This window comes from Anolis carolinensis, chromosome 3 (genome assembly GCF_035594765.1).
Source record: "Anolis carolinensis isolate JA03-04 chromosome 3, rAnoCar3.1.pri, whole genome shotgun sequence".
Taxonomy (NCBI): domain Eukaryota; kingdom Metazoa; phylum Chordata; class Lepidosauria; order Squamata; family Dactyloidae; genus Anolis; species Anolis carolinensis.
In genome coordinates this window covers 6,422,551-6,449,333 of record NC_085843.1, presented here as the reverse complement: position 1 = coordinate 6,449,333, position 26,783 = coordinate 6,422,551, and the positions used below count along the sequence as shown (strand labels likewise).

General features: G+C 41.8%; 1 protein-coding gene across 1 annotated transcript in view; it reads left to right on the top strand.

Moving 5' to 3' along the window:
- The window catches only part of c2cd3 (C2 domain containing 3 centriole elongation regulator), an 80,529-nt gene extending 56,037 nt beyond the window's left edge, over window positions 1-24,492 (top strand). Inside the window, exons 27-33 of the mRNA XM_062974452.1 lie at window positions 5,202-5,407; window positions 7,439-7,539; window positions 8,602-8,754; window positions 9,521-9,729; window positions 11,170-12,133; window positions 15,510-15,609; window positions 22,894-24,492. Coding sequence (XP_062830522.1) covers window positions 5,202-5,407; window positions 7,439-7,539; window positions 8,602-8,754; window positions 9,521-9,729; window positions 11,170-12,133; window positions 15,510-15,609; window positions 22,894-23,064 — 1,904 coding nt within the window. The 3' untranslated portion in view covers window positions 23,065-24,492. The remainder of the gene's footprint in view (window positions 1-5,201; window positions 5,408-7,438; window positions 7,540-8,601; window positions 8,755-9,520; window positions 9,730-11,169; window positions 12,134-15,509; window positions 15,610-22,893) is intronic.
- The last annotated feature ends 2,291 nt before the right edge of the window (window positions 24,493-26,783 follow it).

Here is a 26,783-nt window from a genome sequence, read left to right as displayed (position 1 = left end):
CATGTCTTGAATATTGAACTCAGACATTTATCTGGACTTAGGTTATCTGTTTAGCCCAGGCATGGGAAAACTTTGTCCAGCTGTTAGGAATTGTGAGAGTTAAAACACCTGAAGGGCCCAAGTTTGCCCATGCCTCATTCAGCCTGTGAATATTCTGTGTCTTTCACCGCAAAAAGTACAACATCTAGCTTGGGTTGTTGTATGTTTTCCGGGCTGTATGGCCATGTTCCAGAAGTATTCTCTCCTGACGTTTTGCCCACATCCATGGCAGGCACCCTCAGAGGTCGTGAGGTATGGACAAACTAAGCAAGATATATATAAACCTTCCTTGCTTAGTTTCTCCATACCTCACAACCTCTGAGAATGTCTGCCATAGATGTGGGCGAAATGTCAGGAGAGAATACTTCTGGAACATGGCCATACAGCCCGGAAAACATACAACAACCCTGTGATCCCGGCCATGAAAGCCTTCGACAACAAAATCTAGCTTGCTGGAGATAATCAACACAAAGATAGCTCTTGTGTTTGTGAGAAGGGACATCCGTTTCTTGTTTGCGCCAGATTCAAGGCAGAGGAGGGAAACAGATTGTTTCAAAGAGAAAATTTGGTTGTTCCGTTCAGAGTCCTTGAATTCTCTCACAAAATAAAACAGGCAAACATGTGGAGGTGGAGGCAGTGTTAGAGGAAATATATGGGATGCAGGCCATCCTGACTGTAAGACTATGTTCAGAGAGCTGTTTTATGTCCGTTTCCACTTGGGGGCACTCATGCGAATGTTATGAAAAGGTTTCTCAGACCGATAACACTATATCACACGATTTTTGTTCCTGGGTTATAAATGTCATTTCCTAATAGGTTCTATCATTAAAAAAACATAGAAAAGGTGTATTAAACTGCAAAAAACATGTTTTTTTGCAGGACATATTTTGCTCTACTTTGATAGTGAATATTTATTTATTTATTTATTTATTTGCAGTATTTATATTCCGCCCTTCTCACCCCGAAAGGGACTCAGGGCGGATCACATTACACATATAAGGCAAACATTCAATGCCTTTAACATAGAACAAGGACAAGACAAACATAGGCTCCGAGCTGGCCTCGAACTCATGACCTCTTGGTCAGAGTAATTTGTTACAGCTGGCTGCAGCTGGCTGGCTGCTCACCAGCCTCATAGAGTCTCCACCGATTCAACCTAGTTTGTGGCAGCCACAAAAACGAAGTTTTTGGAATATATCAACTACTTTCTAAGTAAGGACCACACAATTAAACAAGGATAACACTTTCAGACTAGGAACAGAACATTTTTTCAAATTTTGTTACATAGTGTAATGAGGAAGATGGCAGATAGACTTGTAAGGGGTCCATGCAGAATGTGGAGAGAGCAACCTAGGTGAGAGTGGGGAGCAGGCTTTTAGTTTTTAGCTGATGGTTAGAATTGGACATTTATAAACAAATCCCACATCTTTTTATTGAGATGTCTTGGTGCAAGAAACCTGATTTGGTTTAGAATTTGGAATACATTTTCTCACTTCTTCCTGGGCAGCCATGCATCAAACCTTGTGACCCCCCTCAAAAAAAATTGACTATCTTCCATCCTCCCAATCCACCAGCACAGGCAGTAGTTATTGTGTGATCCCATAAAATAACATTTGACTCTGAGATTGGGTGACTAGTCACCTTCAATTTAGAAGGGACACCTGGAAGTATTTTATATGCAGTCACTTTTATACAGGGGTCTTCATGACTTAATGATTTGAATATATGATTCCTGGCTGAACATTTTTTAGTCTGTAGGCAGGAAGGTGATTATTCTAATCCCTTCTAATTGAGCAATTCCGGTTTTATTCATTTCAGATTTGCATGCAAAGAATAAAATAAAAATCAAATAGGTTATATGTGTGTGTCAAAGTATGTCAGTCTGTCTATCTGTCCATCTACCTAGCTATACCTCAAAGGCTGGTTCTAAGTGAAATGTCCCCTCTTTGATGTCACTTTGCCAGGTGAAGAATAGTTGTTGCTAGGTGAAGTGATCCCCTGAGAAGTCACTGGGAAAAGATGAGATGTGTATGAGGGGAAGGGAGGAAGGAAGGGAAAAAATTACAAAGTGAGCCAGGGAGATATTGTGAGACAGGCCCACTCATAGCTGGAGAAGGGAGAAAGGAAAGCAAGAAAGAGAAAAAGAAGGGAAAGAAAGGAATGGAAAAGAAAGAAAGGGAGGAGAAAAGAAAGAAGAAAGGAAAGGGAAAAGGTATGAAGGGAAGGAAAGAAAGGAAAGTGGGGTGGGATGAAAGTGGGGTGAGGTGGAGTGGCCCCTCTGACAATAGTAACAGTAAGTACCATATATACTTGAGTATAAGCCAACCCAAATATAAGCCGAGGCACCTAATTTTACCATAAAAAACTGGGAAAACATTGACTCGAGTATAAGTCGAGGTTGGGAAATTTCAGAAATAAAAATAGATATGAATAAAATTACATTCATTGAGGCATCAGTAGGATAAATCTTTTTGAATATTTACATAAAACTGTAATTTAAGATAAAACTATCCAACTCTGATTAAATCATTATTCTCATCATCAATGTAAAATGTGCTTATGTACGCTTTTAATAATAATAGAGTAAAATAATAATTGTAATAATACCAATACAGTAAAGTAATAAATGTAACAATAATCATATCAGAGTGAAATAATAAATGTATTAATAATAATAAATAAAGTAAAATAATAAATGTAATTATGCCAATAATAAAAGAGAAAAAAATTAATGTATCATATATACTCGAGTATAAGCCGACCCCAGTATAAGCCAGCTAGGACTCTCACCCGAGTATAAGCCGAGAGGGGCTTTTTCAGCCCTAAAACGGGCTGAAAATCTCGGCTTATACTCGAATATATACAGTATATATGCTAGTACCAGATAAAGTCAGACAACCCTAAAAAATGCCTCTGTGTCTGTCTAAAACTGAATGTTGTTTGTCTGTTGGCATTGAATGTTTGCCATATATGTGTTCATTGTAATCCGCCCTGAGTCCCCTTTGGGGTGAGAAGGGTGGAATATAAATACTGTAAATAAATAAATAAACTTCAGATAATGATGCCTAAATGGTTATTACTTGGATGGGAGATCATCAATGAGTATTGTGCTATAGGCTACATTTCATAAAAAGGAGCATTCCTTGTCCAAGAAATTCCTATGAAATTCATGTTGATTTGAAGGCATATCCAAATGATTAGAGCCACAACATAGGAGGCCTTGTATTATTGCCCTGACCTTCACATAAGAAGGAACCCTCAACAAGTCCTCCTCTTGATTATGTGCAGTCAAGAGAAAACATGTGCAGAGTTATTCACACTCTGGGTCCATTGAACACAAGGCCAGGCAACATCAGTTTCACAGAAATACTGAGGCACTGCATTCCAGGGAGGATCAAAGCCAAAAGAGTGAAAACAGAAATACCCACATCTTTTAGCTTAAAGCTCTTTCTGACTGTAGTTAAGCTTCAGGAAAAGCAGTTGGACCTCTTAAAGTGGAAAAGGCACTGTAGAAAATCTTGCAAATCACCATTTAGGGGAGCATTGAGAGATACAGCCAGACAGGAGGTCGCCAGATTTATGAATGTGGTTCAGGGGAAGAAAGAACTGTTGCCGAAATGTTATTGTAAGTGAAAGGAACATGCCTGGCAAACCTTGGAAGACCAGGTTGGGGCCCTCAGAAGAGCTTGATTCTGAGCAGAGATTATATTGTTGTGTATTGTTATTAGAGCACAGTAATTATTATACATTATATTGATAAAGTTATATGATTTACCTGGAACAGGATTATATGAGGCCCCTTCTACACAATGTGTGTGTGGTTTTTTTGTTTTTGTTTTGTTTTTTGCTGTGGCCTAGGAGGCAGCCTGGCTTTGAAGCTGCAAGGCTATTTAATGTCAATCAAGGTGGGTCACAAAGGGGTGCATTTGGGTTTTTGGGGTTTTTTGGCCCCATTGAGGTTAGGGATGTGTAGTTTGTTTGTAAGAACGTAGAGACGTGGATGAGGGGTTGTGTTGTCAATTTTCTAGGTTGGGGGGCCTTTAGTTTTGTTGTTTTGCCCGGTGGAGTAATGCCATTCTCCTTATAGATAGATAGATAGATAGATAGATAGATAGATAGATAGATAGATAGATAGATAGATAGATAGATAGGAGCTTAAAGATACGAAGCATGCTTCACTCCGTTCTGTTTAACGTGTTATCTTTTGCTTTGGCCTGCACAATTCTCTCCTTAATTGATCATGTATTGCTGTCTCATGTATTTGTATGAATTTTATATGTTGTACGCCGCTTTGAATCCCACCCATGGGAGAAAAGCAGGATAGAAATGAAATAATAATGACTTCAGACCTGTCCCTATAGCCAAGGGTTGGGCTGTGGAAATGCTACTTGTGCTGTGAATTATAACAAAGGTCTCATGTGACTTAGTCAGTGGTTTGTTTGCCCTGTTTCCTCTGCTTTTGGGGGGCTGGTCTACTGCAGAGGAAGACTTTTCTCAGTATTGCTTGGAAGGGGTTAATCTGACCTTCTGCTTAAGGAAAGCTGCACAAATTTCTGAAATTATATGTGAAGGCTTGCTAAAATGAGCAGCAGCTGAGATCTTTGGGAAAAGGGGGGCCTAGAAGAGAGAGTTCTTCGGTATCTGATAACTTTGGTTTTCTAGTCCTGGATCTGTTGTCCCTGGGTTACAATTCTGGACTCTGGTACCTTGTTACTGTCATCCTATTCTGTGATATCCTGATTCCATAACTCTGATTTGAGGACTGACTTTCTGGCTTGATTTATGGACTTGAATTTCAGTTTGTACCCTTGAACTTGTTTTATGAACTCTAATAAGTGAATTCCTGGCATATGGCTATTGGACTATATTCTTGCTTTATAATATTTTTTATCAATATTTTATATTGATTTTGTATGGGCATCGAATTGCTGCCATTACTGTAAGCTGCCCTGAGTCCCTTCGGGTGAGAAGGGCAGGATATAAATGTGAGAAACAAATAAATAAATATTTGACTTGTCTGCTTTTATTGGAGTTGTGTACTTGGCTTGTGTTTCTTGATACTCTGGCTGTGTGCTGCTATTCTGTTTTGTTGGCCAGACCTTGAAAAGACTCCAAGCTTACAAGTCAATATGCTCTTCCCTTGCCTCTCCCTTTTCCTGCAGATGTTGAGCGTGTGATAGGATTTGCATCGGTGGATCTCTCCCCTCTCCTCTCTGGTTTCCAGCTGGTCTGCGGCTGGTACAACATCACGGACTTCAGCGGACAGTGCCAAGGGCAGATCAAAGTGGCTGTCTCCCCCCTTGAGAATATAACCCATCTCAAAAAAGAAAGACAGGAGAGAAGCAAGACAAGAGCTGCAGGCTCACCAGTATGTTCTTTTCACATTTTTTTCTCACGTGGATTTCTGAATTTCTGGTTGCTTGGTTGCCTTGAGTGAGCATTAAGTCTTGCCCAATGGCTGCCTAGGGCTATAGGCAGCTGTCAGAAGTGACAACTGTTTGCTCACGTTGAGTTGTTTGCAAAGCTTTAAAAACTTGCTTCTTCGGAGTACAAGCGCCCAAATCCAGCAAAGGGGTTACAGGAGTTATCGCTCCAGAAATAACTTTCTCTGCTTGACTGAATATGCTGTGAGTGAGCACCAGGAATTTATGAAGTTCTCTTAAGACCCTTTCATGGTTTTGCTATGGAATTAATCTTAGACCATTCATGCATAAGGCCCATGCTTTCTGCTGAACTGTAGGCCACCTGGTCTGACTTCCTGCCAGAATGATTATGGTTTAACTTTACAGAGTTCTTGTCAATCTGAAGATACTTTAAACATTTTAATTGTTGTTGTGTGCCTTCAAGTCATTTCCAGCATACGGCAGTACTAAGGTGAATCAGTCGCTACATATCTTGGTAAGATTCCTTAAGCAGAGGCTGGATGGCTGCCTGTCAGGAATGCTTTGATTGCATTTTCCTGTATGTCAGCGGGTTGGACTGGATGACCCTTGTGGTGTCTTCCAACTCTATGATTCTGACAATGGGCTTGCCTTGCTCTCCTCTGAAACTGAGAAAGTGACTTTCCCAAATTATTATTAGATACACAACAAGATTAGTACTCATCAAATAAGATCACTATGCTGGATTTTGTATTGGATCACATGTCAATCACTTCCCAAGGGTCTAGGACTATGTGATGTATCGGCAAATAATGCGTGCAGATCTGAGTAGGGTAGCTTCTTGCAGCTAACAGATGGTAATTTTGTCAGTGCCAATTGTTTTCAAGTGCAGGCCAAGGTCTTTAGGCCCTGTGCCCAGTGTGCCAATCACCACTGGGACCATCTTGACTGTCTTGTGCCAGAGTCTTTGCAGTTTGAAATTTAAATCCTCTTATCATGTAAGCTTTTCCAGTTGCTTCTCATTGATTCTGCTATCACCTGGGATTGCAACATCTTGCCCAAATTATATTATTATTGTTATTATTATTATTATGTTTATTAAGTTTATTTATATCCTGCTTTTTCTCTCCATAAAGAGAATTAAGAGCATTACAATCCAATATACAAATATGCAAATGCAAACTGTCAGAGTACATAGGAATTTGGAAGAGCTGCCACCAAATAATGAGGTACAATCAGCCCCCTCCTTACTGGCCTTTCATTTGCAAATTAAAACCTTTCTGTGGAGCCAAGCCTTCCCAGATGAATGATAATAGACACTGCCAGTCTGATAAATAATTTGATAATACCTGACAAATAACTTCAGTGGCCGGAAATTATGGATATCTGTAAATGGTGCTTGCTGCAAGTTTTTTAAATTGTTTTATTTGATATGTGAATTGGGTTTTTTATATTAGAATATGATGTTTTAATCTGATTTTGTATTGTGGTCGGATTTATTTGTATGAATTTTATATGTTGTACGCCACTTTGAATCCCACCCACAGGAGAAAAGCGGGATAGAAATAAATAAATGAATAAATGAATAATGTGTCAATTAAGGCCCATTGTTGAGAAATAAGAAATAGTATCACATTATTTCCTGTTGAGCTTTTGTTTCCTGCAGTGGCTTAAGAAGAGCACAGGCATGCAATTATGTTTGTGGGCAGGTTTAACTCATTAGCCATTAATTTTAGGATGCACATCTTGGGTATTTGGAAGCCTATAAAAATGGGACTAAGGTATAGAGTCTCAATTTTTTCCATCCCTCTTTTAAGGTATTGCAGAACTCTTCGTTCATAGTCCTTTTCATCTTGTATTTTTCTCTCAGTCAGAACAAAATTGTTGGAAGAAAGCATGCATTGTTGTCAGATGATTGTGGAGATGCTCAGAACTGTCATAGTTCAGACAATGTTTTAATTTCACAGTTTCTGCCTTTATTGTAACTGTGGCTTCCAACAAGCATTTTTGCCTTCCAGGTGAGGGACCTGTATGCTGCATTTCCTGCGTTCTCTGCCAGAAGCGCCACAGAGATATTCAGCAGCTCCTTGAGAGGCACAGAGGCCCCAAGACACCAAGGGTAATCAGAAAAGGAGCAGATGTAGGGTGACCATCACAAACCATTGAAAGGATGTGCAAAGTGGCTGTCTGGTTGACCCAGATACATACTACTATGAAACTACCACATTTCCCCAACTCTTTCCTTGGAATTGTATGCATGAAGCTAATAAATGATTTCTAAGTTTTATCAAAAAGAATTTTCAATTCCCCTTTTGCTATTCTTAATTCATAGGATAACTTTTATGGTAGACCTATTGCCCACATCTTGTTTAACCAATTCTTTATTGTCAGATTCTCTTAACTTTTTACAGACTGGGTTGTTGTATGTTTTCCGGGCTGTATGGCCATGTTCTAGAAGTATTCTCTCCTGACGTTTCGCCCACATCTATGGCAGGCATCCTCAGAGGTTATGAGTTATACCTCATAACCTCTGAGGATGCCTGCCATAGATGTGGGCGAAACGTCAGGAGAGAATACTTCTGGAACATGGCCATACAGCCCGGAAAACATACAACAACCCTGTGATCCCGGCCATGAAAGCCTTCAACAACACATTTTTACAGACTTTCATTATTTTGACTCTTCTGGTGTATAACATGAACATCATAGCTTTGGAGAGCATAGGGAAGGGTCAATACCCCTATGGTGTTTCCTTTACTGTCTGTGCCTCTGTTTAGAAGATTTCACCTCACTTTCTGTCCCTGTGAGAATTGGATTTTGAAAAATGTGGTTGTTGTGGCAACAAGGACTGGGGATAAAACTTCAGTTGAGATACATTTTCCCTATGATAATAACTTTTTCAGGAGTGAATTTCTGTTCTGAAGGGTTGAATATCTCTCACTTCTTGTCTCACCCCCATTTTTAACTATGAACCATTTGCAAGTCAGATGTTTGTAACTCTGGGACTGCCTGTATTTAGTATGGAAGCAATGGGTTCAGATAACATACTGTAGAGTCCAAGACGTTTGAGTCATCGAAGATAGAAAGGTAGATGTCAGTGTTTCTTGAGCAAGAGGGAGGGAAGGAAGGAAGGAAAAAGTGCAGCAACAGACACAGCTCTCACCATCTTGTCTCTTCACAGAACCGGAGCCTGGTCGCCCCGACATGAAGAACATGTGCAGAACATCCGCCGGTTCCATGAGTCGCTGCAGCAAGCAGAAGGAAGTATTTATCATGCTGGGAGGTTGGATTCCCTGTCCAGTTCCTCACGGACATCGCTCCTCGGGACTCTCAGGTAAAGCCATTTTGCAGACTATAGCAAACAGAATGGAAATGCAAATAGACCCTAAACCAGGCATGGGCAAATTTCAGTCCTCCAGGTGTTTTGAACTTCAACTCTCACAATTTCTAACAGCTGGTTGTGATGTTTATGTTGGTTGTTCATTGTCTTATGTTATTGTTTTTCTGCTTTTTGTATTTTGCATGTTTGCACTTTTAAGTGCCTTGTGAGCCACCCAGAGTCCCTCTGGGAGATGGTGGCAGGGTATAAATGAATCTTGTTTATTATTATTATGCTTTTAATATAAGCCGCTTTGGGTCTCCTTGTGGAGAGAATAAGCGGGATATAAATAAACATTATTATTATTATTATTATTATTATTATTATTATTATTATTATTATAAGAGAATATTGGCAATTTTCTCATCGTTGACAAGAAAACATAAAAATATCACCAGCCATTGGTAGATATACTGCATTTCAGGACATTTGTGAAGGGTTTTTGCACACACACAAAAACATAGTTTCACTTTTGAAAAGTGAAAAAAAAACTTCTTAAAGTTTTACAGAGAAGTCCTGAAATGTGAAAAATTACTATTAATCTGTACAAAAAAGGTTTTCTTGAAACCTCACTCAGCAGAGAGATTAATGTGAGAGCAATCGCATGCAAGAACGAATTAAGCAAGGAGTCAAATCCCTAAATACGAGGGATATTTTTATCTGTCTGTCCTTTGCTGTACATAATGATGGAAATCTGCTTTGTGCTGGTCTTGTCCTTCAGGAAAAACCTGTGTGAGCTGGATGAGATCCAGAGGTACTTTAGCCAAAAGCTGACCAGGCCCTTCCCAGACATGGATCTTCCGCTTCAACCTACGGATGAGCTTGGCCAAAGTCGCCAAAACTCTGCCACCCGGTTGGTAGATCCTGAAGGATGCCAACTGCTGGAGAAGTCCAATCACCTGGTTTCACAAGTGAGCAGCCTGATCGTAGGTGAGTCATGAAGCAACCGGAGGAGAAAGGGATGCTGGGTGTTAGGCATATCGCTCCAGCATTCCTCAGCAAGGCTTTGGAGGAGGATTTCTGACAAGTTATCTCAAAAAGGAAACAGCAGTTAAAAGGGAAATTGGCAGCAACAGCAGCAGTTTAGCAGGACAGAAGCTTCTTGAGCAGGCCCAGGCAAACTTCAGCCCTCCAGGTGTTTTGGCTTCAAATCCCACAATTCCTTATTACAGTAGAGTCTCACTTATCCAACACTCGCTTATCCAACGTTCTGGATTATCCAACGCATTTTTGTAGTCAATGTTTTCCCCAAACTTCATCAAAATCATTTTTCCCATATTCCTCTTTTAACTTTCAAATTGCATGTCAGCTTATCATTTATTGCCAATTACCATAATTCCTTATACCACTCTTCAATATGTATGTTTATTTCTTTTTTCCCATTTCTTGCTATATGTATTCTTGTTACAGTTAATAGATTGGATATTGCATTTTTCCATCTTTTTTCAACTGTTTAGTATTATACAATGATAATAAAGCAATACTAGGATTTCTTTCCAACTCCCACAATTCCTAACAGCCAGTTAGGAATTGGCCAAGGAACAGTATTTTGGAACTACTTGAGAACCTGCAAACCCTGCAACATTTCCCAGGTGAAAACCGGAGCATGTGTCGCTAATGTGGTCAAAATGGCAAAAGAGAGAATAGACAAGCGAAGGACCATGAAGTCCTCCAAAGAAAGTATCTAGCCAAATGCCAAGCCTGATTCCCCCATTTTGTTCTTCTCCTGTGAGCCTGAAAAGATACAAGATAGGATAGTTAGGTATCTAGCAGGTTCTCAACCACCTGGGTCCCCAGGTGTTTTGGCCTACAACTCCCAGAAATCCAGCCAGTTTACCAGCTGTTAGAATTTCTGGGAATTGAAGGCCAAAAACATCTGGGGACCCACTGGTTGAGAACCATTGCCTTATATATTAATGTCATTCTTTTAATAACTTTTCTATAACTTTAAAAGCTTGACTCTTCTCCTATCATCGATGAAGCTCGTTTGCTCTACTGCTGTGCTCAAGAAGCTTCTGATCTGCTAAACTGCTGCTGTTGCTGTGGTTGCTTATTTGTATTTCAAATGCTTTTTCCTTTTTGAAATTATCCAACAATTCAAAGTGATAAGGATTTCCTCTTTGAGAGCTTACTGGACGTTATCGAGACTGACATCCCATGTGCAGATCCCGACTTGAAAGCAGGCTAGTGTTACCTTTGTACTGGGCCAAATGTAATTTCATTTGTGCGATTCTTTGACTCGTTTATTTTACTTGTTAACCCAATGGTATTACTGATCTACACAAGGATGCTGGCATCTCATCTTCTTCTCATCTTCTCAACTTCTACACAAACCTGTTCTAAAACATACAAACTATTTTCCTTCATCAGACTTGCAGAACAACATGCTGAGAAATGCCACCAAAGAGTCTTTAGATGCTCATGAAGATGGGACCAGATATTTTCATTCAAAGGAGCCACTTTCTGTTGTCCTGGACCAGAGAGAGGAAGCTGACAGGACAAAAGTGCCAAAAGGAAACAAACCTGAGAGCAGCCCCAGTGTAGAGAAAGAGCCTTTGTTCCCTCCTGGACAATCCTCTTGTGGAAGAGACTTGCTTTATGAATTCCTTGGCCAAGGCAGCTCTCAGGAGAACCTTCCTTTTCCCAGCCAGAGAGAAGAAGGTGCTAGTCAGTCCCATAGTGAGGAGGACGAGGAGGAGTATGAAGAGGATGTTGTGGAACCAAGGATGCTGAATGAAATCACCACCGTGACAGACAAAACCAGCCCCTGGTCCAGCCTTGTTTCCGAACCTGAGCAGGAGCCTGAACAAAGGGAAATCACAGTCGAAGCCGTTCAACATTTACTCAAAGAAGATAGTCCTAGAAGCAGTCCTAAGTCCAGCGTAACCCAAGAAGAGCCCCAGAGCGTTCCCAGCACTGCGAGATCCAGTAACAGCCCCTTCAGAGAAGATGCTGCTGCTGATGAACGTGTCGGGAGACAAGACCTTGAAAGTTGTACAGAAGAGCTGCTCCAACCTGCGGCCCTCTCACCTGTAGAGCAGACAAACAACGAGTCTGCAGGCGACCCAGTCTCTGATCAGGAAGGAGTGCTCAATACCCCAAGCAAGGAGATGGATGAGGAAGCATGCATTTCAGATGGTGAGGATGAGAATTCTTCAGCAGCTGCAGCCGCCACTGAGAAGGGAATTGAGTGTTTACATAGCAACTCACAAGATGGAGAAGATGCTGATCCGAGTGAAGAGGGGCATCTGCGTCCTGAAAGCGGTTGCGACGAAGAAGGTCACAAAGAACCAACAGAAAACTCTGATCGGCCTCCCAAATCCACCGTTGTGCTGTATCCTTTTTTTTGTCCCATCATCTAACAGCAATTTTCAGCGGCTGAGGTAAGCAGATAGATCCTCTATAAGGGCATAGTGTAGAGCAGGCATGGGCAAACTTCGGCCCTCCAGGTGTTTTGGACTTCAACTCCTACAATTCCTAACAGCTGGTAGGCTGTTAGGAATTGTGGGATTTGAAGTCCAAAACACCTGGAGGGCTGAAGTTTGCCATACCTGTTGCAGAGATAGCTAGGGTCAAGCATGAGATAGTGATTTGAGTGCTAGACCAGAACTCTGGGGCCCAAGCACTAAAGTTATTCCCAATTATCATAGAATCAATTAGAGCACCCCATTGAATCTGTGGATTGACTTACCCTCCAACAATTTATTCAGTCTGTCCTCTTAAATGGTATTCATCAACAGGATTTAGGCCTGGAAGACCAGGGTTCAGCCTTGCAGACTCACTTGGTGACATTGGACAGGTTCCATACCTCACAACCTCTGAGGATGCCTGCCATAGATGTGGGCGAAACGTCAGGAGAGAATAGTTCTGGAACATGGCCATACAGCCCGGAAAGACATACAACAACCCTGTGATCCCGGCCATGAAAGCCTTCGACAACACATTGGACAGGTTGCTGGCTGTCAGCCTCAGAGAAAGACAGTGGCAAACTTCTGAAGAAATCTTGCCAAGAAAACCCTAGGATAGCTGTGGGTTCTAGCCCAACCTCTGAGATAAATTTATTTTATTTATTTGTATTCATATTTATAGCATTTATATCCCGCTCTTTGGCCACAAAGGATTTACATACTGTTAATTAGGCCCCTTGCGTCGGCTTTGAAACTTTTCAGACAAACTGATAAGTCTATTTATTATTTACATTTATTTACAGTATTTATATTCCACCCTTCTCACCCTGAAGGGGACTCAGGGCAGATCACATTACACATATAAGGTAAACATTCAATACCTTAACATAAAACAAAGACAAACGCAGGCTCCGAGCTGACCTCGAACTCATGACCTCTTGGTCAGAGTGATTTGTTGCAGCTGGCTGCTCACCAGCCTGCGCCACAGCCCGGGCCCGAGTCTAAAGAATGTTACAACCACAATAGCTCTACAGAAAAAATAAAGATATGGCTGGTTCTCATTTCAGTCCAATGTTAGAAGAGCGCTCCCCATAGCCAGCCAGTGCTGCCCCTCCAAAATCCTAGTGAAACTTTTGCTTTTAAGTCTCTTGACTAACCTTGATGTGTTTTTCAAAAGAAAAATCAGATATGTTATCTGTGCAGTCAGTCGAAACTTTCTGTACATGTCTTGTTGTAGGTGAAAACACCTCCCCGTTCCAATTGCCAGTTTTTATGAATTATTGCCCTTATGTTCTTTAGGAAGAGGCACTGCCTAACATGACGATTCCCACCTTATTCAAGTTAGATTTTAATCCTTTATTGAAGCAGAACTGTTTGTCCCCAGTTGAAGGTATAACAGTATATAATCACGATTGGAAGAGGACAGTCAGTCCAATAACATGTAGGTCATACATCTTCCATGTAGCCAGTTGGCCAGAGGTTATAACTGGGTCAAGGTAGTTGAAGTAACAATGAGCCTTTTCGCTATTGAACCACCAAAGATTTCACAAAGCCTTTGTCACAGTAAGCTAACAAGATCTAGGCCTTTGCTGCCACATGGATGCCTCCTTTCCCTTTAACAGACAAGTTGGAAGTCATAAGTTGTAACACGTAACATCAGCATAGCAATAGTGGAGAGGGACCCACATTGTTAAAAACTCTTGGGAGTTTGGCCAAGACTCAAAATCCACGGAAGAAGGTTGCATTTGCCAGGCTTAAGAGAATTGAGCTCTGTATTCTGGGCTTCACGCTCTCTAATTAGGAGGGTTTTGTACAAATATTCTTCTCAGCCGCCCTGAGTCCCCTATGGGTGAGAAGGGCAGGATATAAATATTGTAATAAAATAAATAAATAAATAAATAAATAAAATTCTCTTGAGGGTGGAAAATGATGCTTCTTATGCCTTGGAAGTAACTAAATTCACATCCAGTGTTGTAGTCCAGGGCAGGAAGCACCTCTGTCCTTAACCACCACACTCCAGTCCAAGTTAAAACAGCAAAGCACTTTATTGAAGATTATATAAAAAGCAGTTCGGCAAAAAATAGTAAAAATGTCAAAGTCTAAATGTATAAAAAAGTCAAGGTACAAGAGTTGTTTCAAAACCCAAGACAACAAGACATGCAGCATGAAATACAAAAAAGCAGCATAAAAAATCAATACATAAATCCAGAAATAATAGCTTAAACTTGATAGCATTAAACTTGAAAGCAGGAAACTTGAAATCCCTTATTTATTTATTTATTTACATCATTTATATTTATTTATTTACATCATTTAGCAGGCTAGCTAAGACTTGACCGTGGATGTTGCTTCTTAGTTGACCAGACTGCTGAAAAATCCCTCTGGTCTCTCTAATATAGACATGAAATCATGCCGTCTTCCCTGGAAAATTGATAACTGCTTTTTGGCTAACAAGCGCTGTGACATTCGCAAACTGCTGGGCAGTTCTGCGTTCACAAAAACTAATTCTCCTATCTAGCTCATTATTCTATCCACCGGGAGTTGCATCCTCTGAGCTCATCTCAGCCTCTGACCTTGCTTCCCTAGTGAAAGGCTTCTCGGCAACCCTTTCTGGAATGTGGTCCTCACTAGCTCCTGGAGACAGAGAGGCTCACTTTCAGGACTTAAACTCTCCTGCTGGCTCACAGGTCCAGAAATCCCGTGATCAGGCCCAGAAATCCCATGATCCACTTCCTCAGTGACATCAGGTGCAGGCACAATCAAAGGCTGAACTACAACGTCCAGTTCTGTTGGATGAGGCAGCAGAAATGAAAGCAAGGTCATGGCAGTAACTCAAGCAGAGATTTAACCAGGCTGTCAGGATGATAGGAGCTTTATTTAATTGCTTTGGGATTGTGCAGTCTCCTTTGGCCTGCCTTAGAATAGATTTGCCCATTAATTGCACAGTGACAACCATGAAAGAATAAAATAGCCATCCTCTAGAAAGGATAAAAGAGCACCTTTTGTACCCATAGAACCCAGTATAGCAGCCACACTTTCTTTTCCCGTTCAACATGTTCAGCGTATACAGTAGTAGCCAAGGAGGGATATGTTCCCAGACTTCTTGTGGATGTGTAGAACCGTGAATAACATGAATCCTATTGGAATGAAGGACCTCTGACCCAAGCATACCACGGAGTCCTGCTGGAGGACCTTAAAAATGCCTACAGCGGATACGTTGATAAATGAAACCATGGCTACCAGTTCAGTGGATATGAAGTCCATTAATTAGCCAGAAGTTTCCTCCTTAAGCCTGTCCTTCAGATCGGACCCCATTGTCATCCCCAACTTCTTCCTCCCACCTCAACATTTGGAAGCCTCCATGCGACTCCTCAGCGTTTCTACTTCTTCTCCTGCTGTGAAGGTAAGTATAGTAGTGCCTTCTACCCTATTCCCAGCCTTGTCTTCAAGGATGAACAAAGACAGATCCTAACCCTTGTCACAGGGGTTGAGTGTATTCAGCAATTCCACCATCTGCCCAGACTACCCTGGCATTATAATAATTTGGTTATAAGACACAGCATCCCCTGAGAATGTTTTTATATGAGGGCTTCTAACCATTAATGTTGTAACAGGCCGGAATATGTGGGTTTTGTTGGTGACATTTGGAGAGGAAGGTGCCCCTTGTTCCAAGAGGTGCCATGAATAGATGTTTATAGTGAAGAGCCACTAACAACAGCAAAAAATGACCAGAAAGGGATTTATATTAAGACAAATGGGCCTGTCCAGATAAGACAGTAAATATCTTTCAACCATTAGAAATCCACCCAAATGTTTGTTCAGTAGATAGGATATCTTAACTTGCAGTGTGGTGATGTCTTCTTCTGTGGAGGTTTTCATACAGAGTCTGGGTAGTCATCTGTCAGCAGGGCTTTGATAATGTATTCCTTGTGGAAGAAGTCAACTGGACTTGATGGCCCTTGGTGGCCCCTTCTAACTCTAGATTCAATGTCTGATTGCCAGTTTTGAGGGGAATGAATATCAGTGAGTTGTGGCTGCCATCTTGTCTTGTTTTGAGGGTCTTCCTTGAAGTATTTGACTTCCTTCTGTGGAAAAATAGGATGGTGGATTAGATGCTTCCAGAGATTCTTTACCTGTGGTCCTTGAATTTTTAGAGAGATCCATGGATGAGCTTCCAGGGGTCCAAAAATGAGGAACATAATTACTTTCCTATCCTGATTCCTTCCTCTTTTAAATTCATTTCCTGAGATATGTTGTCAAAGGCTTTCATGGCCGAGATCACAGGGTTGTTGTATGTTTTCCGGGCTGTATGGCCATGTTCTAGAAGTATTCTCTCCTGACGTTTCGCCCACATCTATCGCCGGCATCCTCAAAGGTTGTGAGGATACCTCAACAACCTCTGAGGATGCCTGCCATAGATGTGGGCAAAACATCACTTCACTTCACTTCACTTTATTTCTTAATTAGTCGCTCTCCACCAGAGTGCTCCGAGCGACTTACAATTTAAATATCATTCCACAATATAAAAACATTCAACATAAAAACAATTCAACAGTGACTATTTGTCAAATTATATCTGATTTACTTAAATGCACAACCAAACAGCCAAGTCTTGAGCACTTTTCCAAAAGGTCGCAACTCCGACATTGCTCTAACATATGGAGGCAATGAGTTCCACAGAATTGGAGCATAGATCGAAAAGCCTCTACGCTTTGTGGCTTCCAGGCGTACCTCCCTAGGGCCCAGTACGTATAGGAGATTTTCCTGGGAGGATCGAGGTGACCACTGATGGAAAAAAGGAATAAGATATAATGGTCCTTGGCCATTTCGAGCTCTAAATGTCAGGACCAGTATCTTGTAAGACATCCGATGTTCTATTGGTAGCCAATGCAGTTATTTCAGAATCGGTGTAATATGGGATCTTATAGATGATCCCGCTAGCAGCCTGGCCGCCACATTTTGGACCATTCGGATCTTCTGGGTTTTTGTCTTCGGAAGGCCGGTGTATAAGGCGTTACAATAATCCAACCTAGTGGTGACTGTTGCCTGGATTACCGTTGCCAATGCTTCTGTTGAAAGGTAGGATGCCAATTTCCTTGCCTGGCAAAGATGAAAAAAGGCCTGCTTACTTATGGCAGTGATCTGGGCCTCCATCGTCAGCGATGAGTCCAATACAACCCCAAGGCTTTTAACGGTCGCAGATGGAACCAGAACTTCCCCATCAAAATCAGGCAGTGACTGGATTAACTCTGGTGTCTGGCCGGGCCAGAGTATCTCAGTTTTTGCGGGGTTCACTTTTAGTCTACTTGCTCGCAGCCAACTCATCATTGCTTCCAAACACAGCTTAAAGTTCTCAGGAATCGTGGTTGTCCCAGGTTCGAGACGCAAGAGTAGCTGGGTATCATCTGCATACTGGTCGCACTCTAGGCCAAAGCTCCGCACTAGTCCAGCAAGTGGTCGGACGTAGATGTTAAATAACAGGGGCGAAAGGATGGCACCCTGGGGAACTCCACAGCAAAGGCAGGAGCTCTCAGAGCTTTGGCCTGACCACCCAATGTCTCCGGTCCCAGAGAAACGAACTGAACCATTGAAGAGCTAAACCTCGCACACCAGACATAGCCAATCAATGGATCAGCAAGTCATGGTCCACGGTGTCGAATGCAGCTGTAAGGTCCAAGAGTACCAATATCAGGAGAGAATACTTCTGGAACATGGCCATACAGCCCAGAAAACATACAACAACAACAGGTCCACAGTTTTCATTACATTTGCAAAGGGATTGATGACACATTCCCCCTCATTACGTCCCCAAAAGGTTGAAGGACCACTAAGATCTGCCAGGGAACTTGGTGTTTTCAATTGGCTTGACTTTCCCTATTCATGGAAGTTGGTCTCTTGGTATAGATAGGCGAATGGCAGAATTGATAGAGCTATAGCAGGCATGGGCAAACTTTGGCCCTCCTCCAGATATTTTGGACTTCAACTCCCACAATTCCTAACAGCCAGAAGGCTGTTAGGAATTGTGGAAGTTGAAGTCCAAAACACCTGGAGGAGGGCCAAAGTTTGCCCATGCCTGAACTATATAGTCTTGGCTTGTTTGTAGGATCAGAAGCAACTCTCTGAATGGGGCTGGGAACAGAGCACTGTTTCCAATGGAAGGAGCCAATGTTGGAAAATAAGACAACAAGACAATTTTTAGATGTAAATGTATTTGTTTTCAACCCATTTCTTTGAAAGTGAATGATGGTTCCTCTGGGGAGAACTTTTCTCAGGGAGTCAGGTGTTTGCTTAATGTTTTTTATAGTCTGTCTCCGAATGTTGTTTACTCCAGTCCCATAAATGCAGGAATCTGGTGTGGGTTTCACTGGGCAAATGACTGGCTGGCTGTCGCTCCTAATAAAAGCCAAGGCACTTGTGTGTTCATATCCTCACCCTTTAACCTTTTGAGCAGGGAAACCTATAAAGAACATTTGCAAAAGAGGGAACATCTTGCGCGGGCAGAACCCGAGGACCCCAGCATCACAAGTAGGATCAGATGTGAAATGAGCCCGTGGGATTTTCCATAATCAACATTTCTGAAATTTGTCATGATGAGGAATACAGGAGCTGGGGAGTTGTGTGGTTTCCAGGTTGCAGAGCCGTGTTGTAGCAGCATTTTCTCCTGACATTTTTGCCTGCAGCTATGGCTGGATCTGATAGTGGAATATATATACCGTATATACTCGGATATAAGCCAACCCGAATATAAACCGAGGCATCTAATTGTACCACAAAAAAATGGGAAATCATTGACTCAAATATAAGCTGAAGGTGGGAAATTTCAGAACTAAAAATAGATACCAAAAATTACATTAATTATAGGCATCAGTAGGTTAAATGTTTTTGAATATTTACATCAAGCTCTAATTTAAGATTGTCCCACTCTGATTAAATCATTTTTCTCATCTTCTTCAATGTAAATGTGCTTATATATCCTTTTAATAATAATAGTGTAAAATAATACATGTAATAATAATAATAAATACAGGAATATAATACATGTAATAATAAATAGAGTAGAATAATAAATGTAATAATAATAATAAGATCAGATTAAAATAATTGTATTAATAGTAATAATAATAATAATAAATAATAATAATAATAGAGTAAAATAAATGTAATAGTAGCAACAATAATAGAGTACAATAATAAATGTAATAATAATAGAATAAAATAATAAATGTAATAATACCAATAATAATAGAGAAAATAATAAATGTACCATATATTCTTGAGTATAAGCTGACCCAAATATAAGCCAACCAGAATCCTCGCCCGAGCATAAGCCGAGGGGGGCTTTTTCAGTCTTAGATACCAATAAAATTACATTAATTGAGGCATCAGTAGGTTAAATGTTTTTGAATATTTACATGAAGCTCAAATTTCAGATAAGACTGTCCAATTCTGATCAAATCATTATTCTCATCTTCTTCAGTGTAAATGTGCTTATGTATCCTTTTAATAATAATAGAGTAAAATAATACATGTAATAATAATAAATAAATAAATATCAGGACCTCAAGATTGAACTTCAAAGACTCTGCAGAAACCATTGCAGGTGGTCCCGGTGGTGGTCGGCACATTGGGTGCCATGCCAAAAGATCTCAGCCGGCATTTGGAAACAACAGACATTGACAAAATCACAATCTGCCAACTGCAAAAGGCCACCCTACTGGGATCTGCACACGTCATCCGAAAATACATCACACAGTCCTAGATACTTGGAAAGTGTTCGACTTGTGATTTTGTGATACGAAATCCAGCACATCTATCTTGTTTGCTGTGTCATAATAAAATAATAATAATAATAATAATAATAATAATAATAATAATAATAATGCAAAAGGCCACCCTACTGGGATCTGCACGCATCATCCAAAAATACATCACACAGTCCTAGACACTTGGGAAGTGTTCGGCTTGTGATTTTGTGATACGAAATCCAGCATGTCTATCTTGTTTGCTGTGTCATAATAAAATAATAATAATAGAGTAAAATAAATGTAATAGTAGCAACAATAATAGAGTACAGTAATAAATGTAATAATATTAATAGAATAAAATAATAAATGTAATAATACCAATAATGATAGAGAAAATAATAAATGTACCATATATTCTTGAGTATAAGCTGACCCAAATATAAGCCAACCAGAACCCGAGTATAAGCTGAGGGAGGCTTTTTTAGTCCTTAAAAAAGGGCTGAAAATTAGACTTATGCTTGAGTAGATACAATACCTATGGAATACCCAGGGTGGGAGAAAGAACCAATGTCTATTAACCAAGTATTAATATCGGAACTGTGGGCCAGTATTTATTTATTTATTTATTTGCAGTATTTATATTCCATCCTTCTCACCCCGAAGGGGACTCAGGGCGGATCATATTACACATATAAGGCAAACATTCAATGCCTTAACATAGAACAAAGACAGAGACAAACGCAGGCTCCGAGCTGGCCCCGAACTCATGACCTCTTGGTCAGAGTGATTTGTTGCAGCTGGCTACAGCTGGTTGCTCACCAGCCTGCACCACAGCCCGGGCCACAGTATCAGAAGGGCCACATAAAGTGATACGGCGGGATCGATTTAGCCTTGAGTTTGACACTTCCTCTACTTGATCTCAAGTAAATGAAGTTGTTTATGGAGTAGATTTCTGCTTTCAGGGTGTCTGTTCTCCTCTAGAAACCACCTTTCCCCATCTGGGAGGTTACCACGCTCCATTAAAAGTCTAATATGCCTTGAAGTGGTTTGTTTCCACTGCAAGAGGCTGCTGGCAGTTGCCCTTTTTTTCACAGTTGGGGCATTTGTGTGGGAAAGGGGCAGCTTGTTGTCGGCCGAGCCACTCTTACTTCAGAGCCACAGGCAGCTGCCCTTGCTGGCGGCCAGCCAAGCAACCGACTTCAAATGACCCAGAAAGCGGACAGAAGGACAGGCTGGATCCTGTCTGCCCCGCTTGGGCTTAAGGCATCTGGTGTTGAAAGAGGACGTAGGCAAGGCCGTCCTCAGTCATGTCCAGGAGGTGAAAATGTGGGAGACCCTGGGGGCAAAGGAGTGTTTGGGGAAAGCCTGCACTTGCCGGTCAGTCTCGACGTTTGCTGACTAAACGCTGTACAGGGGTCAACACCAGGAAGAGGATTGGAGCGGCTTTAGCTGGTTGCTCAGTGTTTTCAGCTTCCCCTTCAGCTCTTGCCCGGGATGACGGCATGGAAAGGGAACAAGCTGCCTCTTTACCTGTCTCTTAGGAAACCTAAGAGCAGAGTGAATCCAAGTTCACTCTGCTAACACTTAAACCGAAGGCTGACAAGAGTTGGACGGCTATTATTTTGGCTTTCCGACCCATTCTTTTCAGTGCAAGTTGCTGTATTTGGAACACTCACTTATCGCTGGAGTTAGGTTCCAGGACCACCTGCAATAAGTGAAAATCCGCAAAGTAGGGACACTGTGTTTATTTTAATATATATACATTATTTTATTAGTTATACACTATTTTAAGTCTTTATCAACCAATCGCGTGTTGATAAATGGCCTCCTTCTCCTTCTGTTGCCACTTGGGCTCCTTTTCTCTCCCTTTGGCTTCTCCTTCCTCCCTTAAGGCTGTAAATTGTAATTTTTTATCTTTATATATAAAAGAGTAATGAAATTTCGGCCTAGGACAAAACAACAAAACTACACATCCCAAAAACATTAAACTTGGCAGCACAGCCCCTCATCCATGCCTCTAGGTTCATACAACAAAAAGAAAACAAAAATAAAGTCCTATTTAGAGGGAGAGGAATAATTGTTTTTATCCAATTGCTGCCAGTTAAAAGGCTAAGGTCCGCCCACTTGGTCTCCTAGCAGCCCACGCAGCCCAGGGGACAGGCAGAGTTAGGCCTCACTTAGGCCTCTTTCCCACTGCCTATAAAATACAGATTATCAGATTTGAACTGGATTATATGGCAGTGTAGACTCAAGGCCCTTCCATACAGCTATATAACCCATTTATAATCTTATATTATCTGCTTTGAACTGGATTATCTTGACTCCACACTGCCATATAATCCACTTCAGTGTGCAGTCGGACACAACTGGACTTAACATCAGGAGAAAACCTTTACCCTTTACCTTAACTACCACCAATTCCTCAATACTTTATTTCCCATACCACCATACTTCACCATAGCAATGCGTGGCCGGGCACAGCTAGTGATTCATAATAGTCTTTTGGAGTTTATTGAAAAATCGCAAAACAGCGAATCTGCGAAAAGTGAGCCGCAAAGTAGTGAGGGAACACTGTACTAGAATAGTTGGAAGAGACCCTAAGGGGCATCCAGTCCAACCCCGGCGGGAAGGTAACGGCACTCCATGCAGTCATGCCGGCCACATGACCTTGGAGGTGTCTATGGACAACACCGGCGCTTTGGCTTAGAAATGGAGATGAGCCCCAACCGTCAGAGTCAGACATGACTGGACTTAACGTCAGGGGAAACCTTTACCTTTACCTATCCTGTCCCTTCTCCAATCTAAACATACCTAGTTAAGGACTTGCAGACTTTCTTGAAAGCAAAGGAAGAGATTTCCTAAAAGGACAACTGCACTGATGTTCCATTTGTGCAGATCTTTGGGTCTTGCATAGAATTCACTGTCACGTTATTCTCTTTCAGCCTGGAACCAGTGTCAGCCATGGAGGAGGGGAAGCTGCTGGTGCTGCGGCAGAAATCCTTCCCGGAAGGCAGAGCCGCCAGAAGCTGAGCCTGATGCCGGCCCAGCTGTCAGAAGAAGAGACCAAAAGGATAGCGAGAATATTTTCCACACGGTTCTCCAAAAGGACATAGTGATGGAGAGAGACCCAAGCGCTGAAACCTTCAGCAGAGTCACCAGCCGGGACTGGAGGCAAATCCTGCTTGGTTTGAGCCTAGCATCCACAGAGGAGCCCTCCATTTGCCAAGGAGCTCTGTCCTTGGTGATTCTGCCATCTCAAAGAGATGCCGTCATTCACTATGTATGGAAGAGGGATTCCTTTCTCACATTGGCACGGTCGGTCTGTCCCTCTTAGACGGGGACTCCGGATTAGTCAGATACAAACTGGGTAAGTCGGTCAGAGGGCCACAAGGGCCTGCCTTGCATTTTGCACTGGACTCTCTCTTCCGTTCATGTTTTGCTCCCCGTTGCTACCATTATCTCTGCTTCTTAGACTGACTGTGCCTTGCTTTGTCCACGACACTCTTTTCACATTTCCAAGTATCCTTAAAGGTCTTGGCCCACCTGGGAGGAGCCTTCCAGTCATTGTTTACCTAGTGTGGAAAGCAGAAAGTCATAGTTCCTATACCATGGTGCCGTCATAACATGAGCACCAATACAGCTGAAATGCAACTTCTTCTGAACGCCCATCTTCTCAATTTCTTTTTGCTTCGGATCATTGCACAGCTATCCCTTGATCCCATCTCTATTCTGCAGCAGCCATAACCCTCTGAATTTTTCCCTACAACTCCCATAATCCCTCACCATTGTATTTACTGGTTGATGGGAGCATTAACCAAAAACATCTGGAAAATCAGTCACACAGATCTCACTGTATACATCCAGTATGAGAATTGTGTGGCCTTCCAATGTGGGATATTACTCCCAGCATTCCTTACCACCGACAGCGGTTGATGGGAGTTGCAATTCAACATCTCTGGAGAGACCTACATGGTTTTCTGTCTATGTGACACCAGTTTGGCTTTCTTCTTTCCGCCTCTTAAAAGAAATCCTTTTTTTCAACCCCAAAATGCCAGCTTATATAGAAAAGCTTCCCTTTGTAGAAGGAAATGGCAGAAGAGCATTGTTGCTCTTGGTCTTCTTACACTTGCAGTCTTTTGTAACAAGATCCAGAGTGAAGCTGGAGGTGATGTGCGGGAATAGGCTTTGCATTTCTTATTTCCTCAAGATAACCATCTTCTCCTTAAACACAGGCCTGGTGTTTATTTGGACAATCCCGGAAGCTTTAGATTAAAGCTGTGTAGAAATATGAATGAGCATGCCCTTTTGCACAGAAAGGGCCGCCCTATAATCACTATTCCCGTTCAACTGTGAATATCTTTTATTTTGTTTAAGGTATGTGACTTTGTGAATATAAATTATTCCATTTTAAAACCATTTTTAAAGATACATCAAGCCTTGAAAAGTGCTGTTTACAAATGAAACTGTATTGATTTATTTATAAGTATTTTTACCATCGTGATTCATTTTTTTACAATAAAAATGCATTTATATTTTTGTGATCCCAGGTGTATTTCTCATAATATCTCATGCAGTAGTCATGTATATAAAGCTGAAATGTTTAGCAGGCACAGGAGTTTATATCCCACTCCTCATCACAGGCAATCTCTTGTGGCCCATAAGTCTGATTGTCTTCCAAGGGGAGAGTCTTGATGGTGACTCCAGAGACCTAATCATGGTCTTTCACAATGAAAATATACATTTCCAGGCAGAAAGCGGTCCTGACAAGGGTTGGCTTGAGGCACCTTCTTCCTCTCAGCCTGTTTTTCCCTTTCACCTTCAATCCGTGCCTCTTTGAAATCTACAGCACTGTTGGTCACAGCTGGCTTCCACATACTTATTTATTTACTATATTTCTATCCTGATCTATCACACTATTGAGGCTCGGATGTGATACCCCTTTTGAAAGAAGGCAAACCTTGCAGAACCCACTAGTGCCAGCTTTCCAATAAAGGAACTAGGAGGCAGAGGAGATAGAAATACACAGATTTATTTGCAAATAGAGCTGTGGGTGACCATCATGAAAAGGAGTGGCAAACCAACTAAGATTTCACATGGGGTATTTATAATATTCTTGCGGGTACAATTCACAAACATCCTTGTTCTCACGCCCCTTCCTTCCTTCTTTCATCTTGTTTCATCTTGCACATGGCACCATTTGGTCAGACATTTATCAAAAGAACAAACAACAAATGTCCATCTATCAAACTACATCAAAATACCATCTCTGACTCTTACATCTAAGACTGTTGTTTCTAAGGTTTTATTGCCCTGCCTGCATGTGTGGGTTCCTGGTCAATTGATTTCCTTTGCATCCCCAGGAAGGCGATGCGCTTGTTTTATTGCTGGCCATTTGGTGGTGTTTGTGGCAAACATTTCTTACTGACATTTTCTAACTATTAAGACTATTTATTTAATCAAACCATTCTGAGTACCATTGCTATTTATGAATCAGATTGAATCAATTAAATCAGGCCCCTTGTGTCCCTTCAACACCCCGATGGGGACTCAGATCGGCCTAGTTCCCAACAGACTTCACAACCTTTGAGGATGCCTGCCACAGATGTGGGTGAAACGTCAGGAGAGAATGCTTCTGGAACATGGCCATGCAGCCTGGAAAACTCAAAGCAACCCAGTGATTCTGGCCATGAAAGACTTCGACAACACAAAGAGTTGTTTGACCATGGAATATGTTGCAGCCTTAATAGTCCAGTGGAGTCTCCACTGAAAGCTTCAAGCAGAAGATGGGTGACCATCTGTCAGGAGTGCTTTGATTGTGTCTTCCTGTGTGGCGAAGGGGGTTGGTCCTGATAGTCCCTGGGATTTCTTTCAACTTTAAGTTGCTATGACCTGTGACAACTATAACAGTGTTTTCTGAGCAAGATTGATTCAGAGAAATGATCTTGTTTTCCTCTGAGACAGAGAATATGATTTGCCTAAGGTCACCCACGGTGGTGCAGCGGGTTAAACCTCTGAGCTGCTAAACTTGCTGACTGAAAGATTGGCAGGTTCGAATCTGGGGAGCAGAGTGAGCTCCCACTGTTAGCTCCAACTTCTGCCAACCTAGCAGTTCGAAAACATGCCAATGTGAGTAGATCAATAGGTACTTCTCCAGCGGGAAGGTAATAGCACTCCATGCAGTCATGCCAGTGGCCACATGACCTAGGAGGTGTCTACGGACAACGCCGGCTCTTTGGCTTAGAAATGGAGATGAGCACCAACCCCGAGAGTCGGACACGACTGGGCTTAATATCAGGGGAAACCTTTACCTTCACTTTTGCCTAATAGGTTTCCATGACCAAGCCCTGATCTCTTCGCCCAACACTCATATTCCATTTTTTTAAAATCAAAAACAGGCTGCGGTGGGAACAAAATTCTTCGACATTAAAGATATGGAGGGAGAGATGCAAAAGCCCTTGGAAGCCTCAAAGCCTGTCTTTCTCCCTGGATGGATGCCCACCTTGGTCCAGCAAAATAATTCCCTTTTTGTTCCTCTTTTGCCAAACTCTTGACCTAGAAAAGGGCAGAGCTCTGTGAAGAATCGGTACATTCTCTCCACACGGCTTAATTTTCCAAATCACTGAGTGCTGACATTGTGGGTTCCCCGCAAGGTCTTGTGCTGGAAAACATGAAATCTAGACCTGCAGATGCTCAGCAATCGCTGTGGCGCTTGGCAGCGCTTGCCTTGCCGTCCTTGGCCTCTTTCTCTCCCTTCCCAGTTGCAAACGCATTGTCCGAGCTCTTCGGCACCAACAATGGGTCAGTCTGTGAATTTGCTGCTTCGTTAGATACG